Consider the following 12,188-nt stretch of genomic DNA (forward strand, 5'->3'; position numbering starts at 1 on the left):
CAGCCGGGAAACTGGAAGAGCCGGCCTCTGGAAAAAGGGCAAACCGATAGCGTCAAATTTGACTTTAAAAGTGAATTTGGGCTCCAATGAAATACACACATATATATTCTACTTCCAAAATAGCCTTTCTTATTTATAATAAGCTTTATCAAACCTAACAACATTTTGACATAAATTCTATCTGCCTCTCTCTCTCTCACACACACACAAACACAAATCAGCCCGTTTTCATCAAATCAAACATTGTAAATGTTAAAATTATACGTTAAAGTCCATTTTTATTTCTCAAATTTAAAAAATGAGAGAGAAAGGGAGGAGGAAAAATGACGCTGACCCACGTGTCGTAAGAAGCTCCTTATTATCAATGTGTTTGGATAAAAATACTCCAAAATGCCTGCTGGGTCAGAAGCATTGTGTGTGCCCAGGCTGCCAACAAAAGTTTTCTGTTTTATGCATATTTACGGTTTTTAATTAGAATCCTTACTTGCATATATCTGTAGAATCCTGAGTTCCTAAAGCATATAACGAAGAACCAATTCTATTGTAATCATCTGCGGCACCTAGAGAAAAAGTTTTAAGAATTTAATATATTTATTCATTGATTCAAAAATACTTACTGAGCCTGTCAAACAATGTGTATGTGATACGAGACACCCGCAGTCTAGTGAAGGAAATGACAAACATGACTCTAACACAGTATGAGGAACATTATACTAGATGGAGGTACAAACTAGTTTGGGAGCAGAGGAAACACGATTCCCCGAGTGAGTCGGGCGAGGATCTGAAGACACTACAGAATGAGCTGGAGCTTGTGGGACGAGCACTCTTTACCGGGCAAAGTGGAGGGGAGAGCATTTTGGGTGAAGGGAAGAGCATGGGTAAAGGCCAGGGAGATTTGACAGAGCAGAGTCTGCTCAGAGAGCCTTCTGGGAGTATGGCCTGCAGGGTCGGAGGGCAGTGCAGGGAGCTGCAGACAGAGAAATAAATTGGAAGCAACTTGGGGAAGAAAGGGTTTTGTACGCCATGATAAAGACTGCATTTGAAGTTGCGGGAACAGGTGTTATTAAACAGTCCTACAGCATAGTGGTGGTAAAATCAACCCGATAACGATTTTAGACAACCAATGCTGCTTCCCAGAGTAAAGACTAGAAGTAGAGAGACACAAAGGGAGGGTGAGCAACTAGGAAACTGCTGTGTCAGACACAGAGGGTCAGGATGAAGACCGTGGGAAGGGTGAGAGCAGAGAGAAACCCACAAAGCTGAAAGATACGTAGGAAGTGAAATAGGCAGGATTTACACCCAGTCCCTGAGGGAGGAGGGGAAATGATGGCAGGTGGCAAGCTAGATGAATGGTGGCACACTACCCTTGGGTGCTGGGAAGCCAAGTATTCAACTTCAGCACAATACTCTTCCTAGGGCTCGCCCCACAGGACAAGGCGCTTGTTGCGAAAAGATTATAACGGATGCTTCTACTGGTTTCAGAAAAAGGACTGTGCAGTGCAATGCCTACTGCCTGGGGTCCAATCCCAGCTTCCCGAAAACCAGCACATCACTTAACTTGTCTATGCCTCAATTTCCTCACCTGGAGATGGGAGATAATGATAGTACCCACTTCCTGTAATTATTTGGAGGATTAAATGAGTTAATAAATCTTACTATGGTACCTAGCAAATAGCAAGTACAGTACTATACAAATGTTTGCTATTATTAATTAATAACATCCAAGACATGCCTACTTTGAACGGAAATTCCCACGTATACTAGCAGTAGTTTTACAGGCTTTCATGTGTTTGTTCTCTAACAAAAGAGTAATTCTTATACTTGTGTTGTACAAAACCGCGTTCAATTGATAAATCTGAAATTTAGTGACTGTTTACTGTACTTAGTGTTAGTCAAAACACCTATTTTAACATCTGTGGACGGTAACTTTTGTAGGTGGGACTCCTTCCTATTATCTTAACCTCCAAGTTTCATTTAAAAAATAAGTAATACCTAAAAATCACTTAAAGGTTGGTTTATCAAGAGGCAGGAATCAAAAACGAGTTTTGTGTTTACTATCGAATACATTAATATTTTATGCTTAAGTTGGCCCTGAAAGTACTTTTTAGAGAAAGAAATTCCAGGATTCTAATAACACCTGGCTCTGAGAACATCACCCTCTTCACATTATTATGTGATCACAGACAATATGCAAACTGCCCTGATGTTATACCTCAGAATTCACAATGATGCTGAAAGGCTTAAGTTTTCATACTCCAGGCAAAGTTCATTCATTACAAAGAAGTGGTTTTTACTTTATGATGAGTATTTTGTAAAACAGGTTCACTGTCATCTCTCCTAAAGCACCATTCCGTCTGGGTCAATAAATAGAAATAAGAAGAATCACTAATTTCTTCAGTTTCCTTAACAGATGATTGATTCTCTACCTTTGCAGTTCTTCACGTTTCCACAGCCACAATACATCCTCTGTGATAAGACTTATTACAATGTACTGTAATTTTTTGCCCTCCTTAAAGGCACAGACTATATTTTCTTCATCTTGAAGTCACCACCGTCTAACAAAATGGTTGGTACAAAATAGATATGCCATATGCTAACAGATATTTAGTTTATGAACTAAATAGGTCTGTAAGAAATTAAAAAGTATAGTAGGGGGGCCGGCCCCATGGCTGAGTGGCTAAGTTCTCGTGCTCCGCTGCAGGCAGCCCAGTGTTTTGTTGGTTCGAATCCTGGGTGCGGACATGGCACTGCTCATCGAGCCACGCTGAGGCGGCGTCCCACATGCCATAGCTAGAGGGACCCGCAACTAAGAATATACAACGATGTACTGGGGAGCTTTGGGGAGAAAAAGGAAAAAAAAAAAATCTTACAAAAAAAAAAGTATAGTCCCATTTTAAGTCATCAAACCTAAAATTAAGGGCATTCCTAATTCCTAATAATTACAATCCACACTAGTATGTACCGTTTCATATTTACAAACTTTTTCTTAATAGAGGAGTAAAAGTGTAAGATATTCTATCCTTAATGTCATTTTATAAACAAGGAAACCCACATAAGACTAAACATGTGGTCTAACAGGCTCTAAAGCAAATTGGTAATGAATCTAGGAAGAAATTCAGGTTTCCCACACTTTTACTTTAGAGTTCTTAATTATGGAACAGGCAAGTATAAACCACTACTTCTTAGAAGAAATCTGCAAATCACAAAGCTATAAGAAAATAAAATATAAAAATAATTCTTAACCCTCCTAAAAGAATGACACAAGAACAGAAGCTACCAAGCCAGAGACTTCTGCATTTCCTCCTTTCTACTCCGACACGTAACAATCCTCAAAAATAGAGGCTCACACTTTCAGGTCCCTACTGAGTGAGTGTCTGTATCAGAGGTTCTCAAACCTTCTAGTCTAAGGGCTCCGTTACACTCTTCAAAACTACTGAGGACCCTGAAGAGCTTTCATTTATGTCAGTTATATTTATCAAATGTACTGTATTTCTTTTTAAAAGTAAAACAAAATTTTAAAATATTTACTAATTCATTTAAAATAACAATATCAAAACCATTATGTTAACATAAATAATATTTCACATTTACAATAGCTTTAAATTTAAATTTCAAATTTAAATTAGTGAGCAGAGTGACTGGTACATTCTTGCAAATCTCTTTTGTGTCCGGCTTAACAGAAGACAGCTGGATTCTCTTATCTGCTTCTGCATTCAACCTACTGCGATATATTGTTTTTGTTTAAGTATGTAGAGAAAATCCAGCCTCAAACAGACGTGTAACTGACAGGGAAGACGTATTTTACTACTATTTTCAGATAATTGAGGATATTCTTCTTTGATACCACATCAAAACTCAACAAGTAGTAGTTTCTTTAAGAGTTAGCAATGTGGAATCTAAAAGCCTATCAACGAACTTTTTGTACTCTGTTACATTAAACCCCAGTTGGATAAGTGATATCTATCCCAAGAATTCAAAGTTGGTTTAACATCTGAAAGTCAATCAATGCAATTAACCACACTTATAGACTGAAAAAGAAAAACCATATGATTATCTCAATAGTTGCAAAAAGTACATCTGACAAAATCCAACACTCATTCCTGACTTAAAAAAAGAAAAAACCCTCTCAGAAAACTAGGAGTTTAAGAGAACTTTCTCAACCTGATAAAACGCATCTAAGAAAAACCTACACATGACAACATAATTAATGGTTTGAAGCTGCATGCTTTCCCCACAAGATAAGTAATGAGGCAAAAATGCCTGCCCCCACCACTTCCATCAGCACTGGAGTGGACGGTATAGCTATAGTACATCAGGGCAAGGAAAAGAGAAACGGCATACAAATTGAAAAGGAAGAAGCATAACTTTTTATTAGCAGATGATCATCTATGTAGAAAATCCTAAGGAATCCACAAAATAGTTACTAGAACTAATAGTCTACTATTAGTAGTAGAATAGTACTACTATTAGTATGGTTTAGTATGGTTTGCAAGATAGAAGATCAATATTGAAAATACGTCGTGTTTCTATATATTAGTAAAGAAGAACTAGAAACAAATTTAAAAACCACATCATTTACAATAGCATCAAAAAATAATTAGGGATCGATCTAACTAAAGATGTATAACATTGGTACATTGGAAACTATAAAACATTGCTGAGAGAATTTAAAGAAAACCTAACTAAATGGACAGATATATACCATATTCTTGAGTCAGAAGAATCAATACTGTTAAGATGTCAATTTTCTCCAAACTGATCTACAGATTCTATACAGTTCCAATCAAAAGAACGACAAATTCTTGCATCATTCTTTGAGGAGGCATTTTTGTAGAAAGTGACAAGCTGATTCTAAAATCCGTATGAAAATGTAAAGAACCTAGGGGGATCAAAACAACTTTGAAAGAACAAAGTTGGAGGACTTACACAGAAAAGATGTTCAACATCATTAGTCATTAGGGAAATGCAAATTAAAACCACATTGAGACACCACTACTAACGTATTAGAATGGCTAAAATGAAAGAGACTGACCATCCCTGCTGGCAATGATGTGAAACAATTGGAACTCTCACACACAGCATGTAAAATGGTACAATCATTTTGGAAAAAAGTTTGGCAATTTTTTAAAAAGCTGAATGAACATACACTTCCCACATGACCCAGCCATTCTACTTCTAGGTAATACCCAAGAGAAATGAAAGCATATGTCTATACAAAGACTTATATACAGATGGTTCATGTCAGTTTTATTCATAATGGCCAAAAGCTAGCAACAACCCAAATGTCCAGCAATAGCTGAATGGTTAGAACTGTGGTATAGCCATATAATGGCATATCACTCAGAAATAAAAAGGAATGAACTACTGATGCATATGACAGCACGGATGAATCTCAAAATAATTTTGTTGAGTTTCAAAGCCAGACACTAAAGAGTACATACTGTCTTATTCTATGTACACAAAATTCTAGAAAATGCAAACTAATCTATATGAGATAGAAAGCAGATCAATGGTAGCTTGAAGATGGATGGGAAGCAAGGACTTCAAAGGGCCACAAGGAAACTTTCGCTGGTGATGGGTATTTCATTATCTTGATTGTGGCAATGATTTCAAACAAGTCAAAACTTATCAAACTGTATATGCTGAATAGTGCAGCTTATGATATCTATTATATCTCAATAAAGCTGTTCAAAAAACCCCATTGGTCTATCTTGCACTTTGAATGGATCTTTTACATACATGATTTTGTAACTTCATGCACTTGATCATTCAGAAAATACTAATTCAATGAATTATGCAAATCTTCCAAATGTTGACACACTTCAGTATATAATATCAAAAATTCACATTCACTAATATTATTATCAATCTCCTTAGATAAGTCTTTCATTATTGGGAAGCTCATGGTGATGGATACAAGTTTTCCAAAATTCTAATTATTGCTGGAAAGCTTGACTTTTATCATTGTTAACACATACTGTCAGTTGTTTCCCTTGAAGTGACAGGCTCATTTGGTTAATTTCTGAGAAAATGTCTACCAAATACTTAAGTCTGAATAATACATACCACAATTTGTCTGTCAGTCATTCTTTCAAGTAAAAATGGTGTTCTCTGAAAAAAAGTAGCTAGTTCAGCTGCAACTCAATCACTAAAAGGCTTTTCTAGAGTCTACCACACTTCAGTATGCAAGTGCTTTATGCATACCTCCCATTTCATCACCCAGAATGTAAAACAGCGTGTACTCAAGGGAGGAGATTAATTATAATTAAAAAGTTCTAGTGCTTCATCAAGTAAATTCTTAATTGAAATGATTACTTAATTGCAAATGCATGGTGAGAAAGAATACAGTGACCGTAAGTAGTTTGGTGCCACTGCCTTGATCTGTGCTAAGGCACCAGCAATTTTATCCACCATGGCTTCTGCATCATCAGTGTAAAAGTCAATATGTTGAAAAAAGCCAAAAAGCATCGGAAGATTACAGTGAAAGTACTTTTGACCTCACAGACTTGCTAAAAGGGTCTCGGGGTCAAAGTTCCATAGACCGCAGTTCAAGAACCACTGCTCGTTATCAGGACTTAAACTGTAAGTAACACGACTCTACAATTATACCATTAAAAAGTGTAAGCTTTAGCCATAGAGAAAAAACCTTACTTTTGTGGGATCTTGTCATCCTATCAGATTTAGCAGATGCATCCTTAACTCGGTTATGATATTCTAAAAGGAATGTTCGTTCATGCTCAAAGAAATCATCTACATCCTATAAGATCAAAAGAAAACATAAACTTTTTTCACTTATTTGCTTTAGTATAATACGCAAATCAGTTTATCATTCTAATCATAAAAGATCATCAATAAAACAGCACAGCTATCCTCTAATAATCAGGTGTTAGAGTGATTTCATCAATAAGTTCAGACTTTAACAGACATGCGTTTCCATCTCTCAAGGAAGAAATCTGTGGTTTGTGTCCCCAGGCTGAGCTCCCCACGTGGTTCACGTTCACATGCTGTACTCTGAAACATGCTCCTGAGCTCTGCCTCTCCAATCCGGCCTCCCCAACAAATAACTATGCCAGCGGGAGTGACCGATGGCTTCCGAGAAAAAAGAAAGAAACTCTGCTAGACAAGCGAAAATCTCTCTCTCTTGGTCTCATGTATTCTATGGGCCGTGCCTGAAGGCTGCCGGGCCTTCTCAACAGGGCCCTCTCTGCTTTGGGGAACCTGGCCAAACCAACTATCTGGGAGCAGTTATGGCGTTAACTAGCATCTTCAACCTTTTTTGGGAACAAAGCTAAATATACATTAAAAATAAAAATTGTTAACAGTAGTTCCCCCTCTTTGACAATAGCAATCATTTAATGAAAAAGCATCAGTTGACATGATGTAATTCAAGACACATCAACAGAATGCAAGAAGATAAAGTACGGATAAAATGTGACTTAAAATCTGTAGTTCATGTGTACCAGTTTTCTTAACTGTAAAAACGGGGATAAAACTATCTAACTTGCAGGGTTGTAGCGAAGATGAAATAAGAAAATGTGAGCTACTAAGCAACACATTGTAAATCTTCAAAAAATGTTAGTTATTACTAACATAAAATTAAATTAAAATCTTAATAATATAGTGGTTTACATTTAATGCTAAGAGAAATGTTCAAAATTAATGCCTAGCAGCATCAAAATGGAAGTAAGCTGAGTCCTTATTAGGAAGCAGCTAATTTTTTTTTTTTGAGGAAGATTAGCCCTGAGCTAACTGCTGCCAATCTTCCTCTTTTTGCTGAGGAAGACTGGCCCTGAGCTAACATCAGTGCCCATCTTCCTCTACTTTATGTGTGGGACGCCTACCACAGCATGGCTTGCCAAGTGGTGCCATGTCTGCACCCGGGATCCAAACTGACGAACCCCAGGCTGCTGAAGCGGAACGTATGCACTTAACCACTGTGCAACCAGGCTGGCCCCACTAATTTTTAATTATTAATAAACAGCACATGCATCGTCAACACATCACTTGACCTATCTCTGAAAAATCAAAGTAGAAATCAGATAAATAGTATTTCACACCTAAGTTTTATTGTAGATGTATCTATAAAAACAGGCAATGGTGATAAAGCATCACTATTTCTCTTTTTTAGTATTTGCTTGATAACGTAATATAAACATTTTTCTCATATTTTAATGGTAAAAGTTTTCAGATAAATCAATTCTTGTACCATTTTTAGAACATCACTAAGAAAATTTAGGTCTCATTTAGGTAAATAATTAACTCTGTAAGTGTTATGACACATATTACCTCGTTTAATCTTTCCAACAATCCTGTGAGGTAGGTAATATTATTAACCACATTTAGAAAATGGGAAACCGAGATTCAGAGGAAGAGATAACCTCAGCTGAGCTCTTCGAACTCCAAATGGGAACCCAGGTTTCCCCCAACATTTGTAAGGCCAAGGCCAAGCGTACAAATGGAGGCCGCCCCTCTTCTTGCCCCACCCTGTAGTTCTCTAAGGCACAGAGAGACCTCGTGTGCATGTGGCTGGACATTCCATCCTGCACAATGATTTTCTCCCTGTTCCTTCCCTCTACCCAGCTGCCCCATGGTCACCCCTCGATCACCCATCGAGTGCATATACCAGTGGCACAGTCCACCCACTGCAGGATGAGCTCAGAGAAGCCCAGGCAGGACCTGGAACAAAGCCTGGGAACTGGGCAGGGAAATAGGAGGTTCCAGAGACCTGGAGCACGGTCCGGCTTGGAGGGAAGGGGCGTGGGGGCTCCAGGTGGGCAATCCCCTTGGACCTGAGACCTCTCAGCCGTTGAAGAAAGGTACTCTCCAAAGAGTGGAACCCAGGGCGCGGGGCTCAGCTTCCCAGGCCTAAGGATCCTCCTGTGTGAACTTCTCTTTTACTCCAATATAACCTGCGCATCTGAAACCTCAATCTGTCTCCCTCTTAAAAGAAGTAAATTCTCAAACCAATACCTCTTGGTCAAATAAAGTCTTACCTTTACTCCTGAAACAATTACTCCATCTGCTGATTTAACCATGTTTTTAAAGAAATCTTCAAGTTTCTCTTTTTTATTTTTCCCTCGCACACTCAACTGAAAGGAAGGTAAATTGAAGTTAGCATTTTTTTTATATTACAAACGGAAAGCAGTGCTTCCTCTATTCTCTGACAGCAAAATGGCAATTTCCAAAGGATCCCAGTTTTCAAGCTTAATAAAGTGGCAGTTTCATCATGTGTACCTGTGATTTTCAAACTTTAGGACATTAAAAAGGAGTGTGGCCTCACTCTCAAAGATTCAAATTCAGCTGACCTACAAGAAGGTCTAGATATCTCAAATTTGACAAGGATATTTGATAATTCTATTGCAAAAAGCTCTCTCACTATACTTTGTCAAACACTACTAAATAATATAAAGACAACTAAAAAGTTAATCAAGAAGTTCCTTTAAATATGTGAAATTTACTGGAGTAAAATATACCACCATATGATTCTGTAAAAGCTCTGAAAATATTTTCTGCAAATTCTCCATTCTGAACTCATCCAAATATCATCTCTTGTCCTGTTTTTGGGGTCAGCAGTTTATAGTACAGGTATATAAAAAATGACTTTGCATAGCATGAATGGTTATTTAAACGCAAAACGAAGAAGCAGCTAACGCTTGACTCTACCACTTGCTGCATCAGGACGCCCCAGATAGGAACATCCCATCTAATTTCCTTACCCATGGCCATGGCTTCAATGCTCACCTTTATGTAACTGACACAAGTCTTGATCGTTACCCCTAAGCTCTTTCCTGAAACTTAGATCCTATGTCCAATTGCCTAAATCATATCCTTGTTGCATGGAGATTCTGCTAACCTTGCATTAGATGTGCCTAAAACAGTACTCATAATCTAATCTCCAGATTTTTCCTCTTTCTGGTTCCCTATATTCATGACCCCTCCATCCACCAAGCAGTCTCTTGGACTCCCATGTGTTCCCTAAAACCTCATGAATATCTTGAAATAATCTACAACTTCCTCCTTTCTCTCAAAGCTCAAATTCTACCAGCAAATGTCTAAATCTGTCCCTTTCCATTCCCACTGTCCTAGTAAAAGTCCTCACCACCTCTAGACTACTACATTGGACTACTAGTTAACATCCCCCAACTCCTCAATTCAATCCATTCTGCTGCTTGGGACAACATTCCAAAACCAAATTTTGAACATCTCCTCCTTACTCACTAACTTCACAGAGCTTCACGACGTTCAGAGAATGAAGGCCAGTCTCCTTAGCATGGCATTTGAGACTTTCAACAATCTGGTTCAACTTACCTTTCTACCAACCACTCTACCCCACACGTCTTATGTTTCAAATAGTTTTCAAAAGGAGCTTGGAACTCAGGTTCTCTGTACCTGAAATAGTATCCCCTCTCTCATCAAAAATTCTATTCAGACTTAATTAAACATCCAAATTAAAGGGCATCTCTTCATGAAATCCTTCTAAACTCCCAGAGGGAATTCACTGCTGTATCTTTAGACCTCCCAATGCACTGTTTTCTTTTTTTAATTGTATTTTTATTAATTAATTCATTAATTCACTCATTAACAAAACATTAATGAGTGTCTATTTCAGTCATGCACTGTAAATATAAAGATTAAGAGATGGCCCCTACTCTTAAAGTAACTTATGGTACAGAGGAGGATACAGAGAAGTAAGCATACGATTAAATATAGTATGAGGGGTGTAATGTCAGTGGGATTCACAGGGCACTAGGCCAGCACACAAGGAATTTAATACAGACTTAGAGGATGAGAAAGATTAGGTTGGAGGATGAATAACTAGTTAGGGGTTGCTTCAATAACCCAGCCAAGAACTATGAAAGTCAGAGCTAACCTTTAGGCCTGGCAATGGAAGGAAGCGGACACATTCCTAATATAGTAAGGGAGCAAAACAAAGAGGATTTGGTGACTCCTCAAAGGAACAGGGAATAGCAGGAGTCATGGGTAATTTTCAGGTTTTAAGGCCCTGGGAAGTGGTGGTACCTTCTTTGAGACAGAGAATAGAAAAGGAGGTATTGGTTTAAAGGGGAGTTCAGGTGAGGGTAAAATACCCAGAGGACACATAAATGGAGCTTTTCAGGAGACCGTTCAACAAATACGGATGGGACTCAAGAGTAATCCAGATTTGTAAATTAAGAGCATATTAGAATATGTGAAGCCATAGGAGTAGATGAGATCACTTAGGGAGAATTTATAGAATTAGAAGTCTAAAGGAACTTCTAGACTTCTAGAGGACTCAAGGAGGAACCCTGGAAGGATCAGATTTAAAAGAATGGAGATATGGAGGGAAAAGCCCATGAAGGAGACTGGAAAGGAGCCACAGGGTTAAGAGGAAAACTCAGAAGAGATCCCAAAGGTCCAGAAGCACATGGGATCCAGCATAGCTAGAAAGATATCTTAGTCAAAATGGAAAGGCACGATGTACCATCAATAGAATAAAGGCTAAAAACCACATGATCATCTCAATAGATGTCCTTTTTCATGATAAAAACATTTTTTCTCATGGCAAAAACACTCAACAAACTAGAATAGAAGGGAACTTCTTCAACCTGATAAACAGTGTCTATGAAAAACACACAGCCAACATCATACTAAATAAAGAGTGAAATAGCAAATGCTTCCTTCCTAAGATTAGGGACAAAACAAGGATGTCTGCTCTCGTCTATTTCTTTCTTTCTTTTTTTTTTTTTTAAAGACTTTATTTTTTTCGTTTTCTCCCCAAAGCCCCCCAATACATAGTTGTGTATTTTTAGTTGTGGGCCCTTCTAGTTGTGGCATGTGGGATGCTGCCTCAGCATGGCTTGATGAGCAGTACCATGTCCGCACCCAGGAATCGAAATGGCAAAACCCTGGGCCGCAGCAGCAGAGCGCACGAACTTAACCACGGGGCCGGACCCTGCTCTCATCTATTTCTATGAAACACTGTACTGGAGGTTCTAGCCAGGGCAGTTAGGTGAGAAAAAGAAATAGAAGGCATCCAGATTGGAAAAGAAGAAGTAAAAACAAACAAAGGAAGGCAATAAACAACTGTGGCTACCAAAGTGGCTGGAGGTTGTGGGGGATACAGGAAGGCACAGATTTGATTTCTGATCGGCTTCCACTTCCCTGTGAATAGGGTCACTATCTGATCAAGGGCTACTGCTGCAAGCTGA

General features: G+C 38.3%; 1 protein-coding gene across 2 annotated transcripts in view; it reads right to left on the bottom strand.

The window, feature by feature from the left end:
- The window catches only part of SNX6 (sorting nexin 6), a 49,200-nt gene that overhangs the window by 16,391 nt on the left and 20,621 nt on the right, over positions 1-12,188 (bottom strand). For both annotated transcript variants that reach the window (XM_070588041.1, XM_070588050.1), the window contains exons 7-9: positions 8,994-9,089; positions 6,652-6,757; positions 485-560 (exon numbers count right to left, since the gene is read on the bottom strand). In XM_070588041.1, coding sequence (XP_070444142.1) covers positions 485-560; positions 6,652-6,757; positions 8,994-9,089 — 278 coding nt within the window. The remainder of the gene's footprint in view (positions 1-484; positions 561-6,651; positions 6,758-8,993; positions 9,090-12,188) is intronic.

Source organism: Equus przewalskii, chromosome 1, assembly GCF_037783145.1.
Source record: "Equus przewalskii isolate Varuska chromosome 1, EquPr2, whole genome shotgun sequence".
Classification (NCBI taxonomy): domain Eukaryota; kingdom Metazoa; phylum Chordata; class Mammalia; order Perissodactyla; family Equidae; genus Equus; species Equus przewalskii.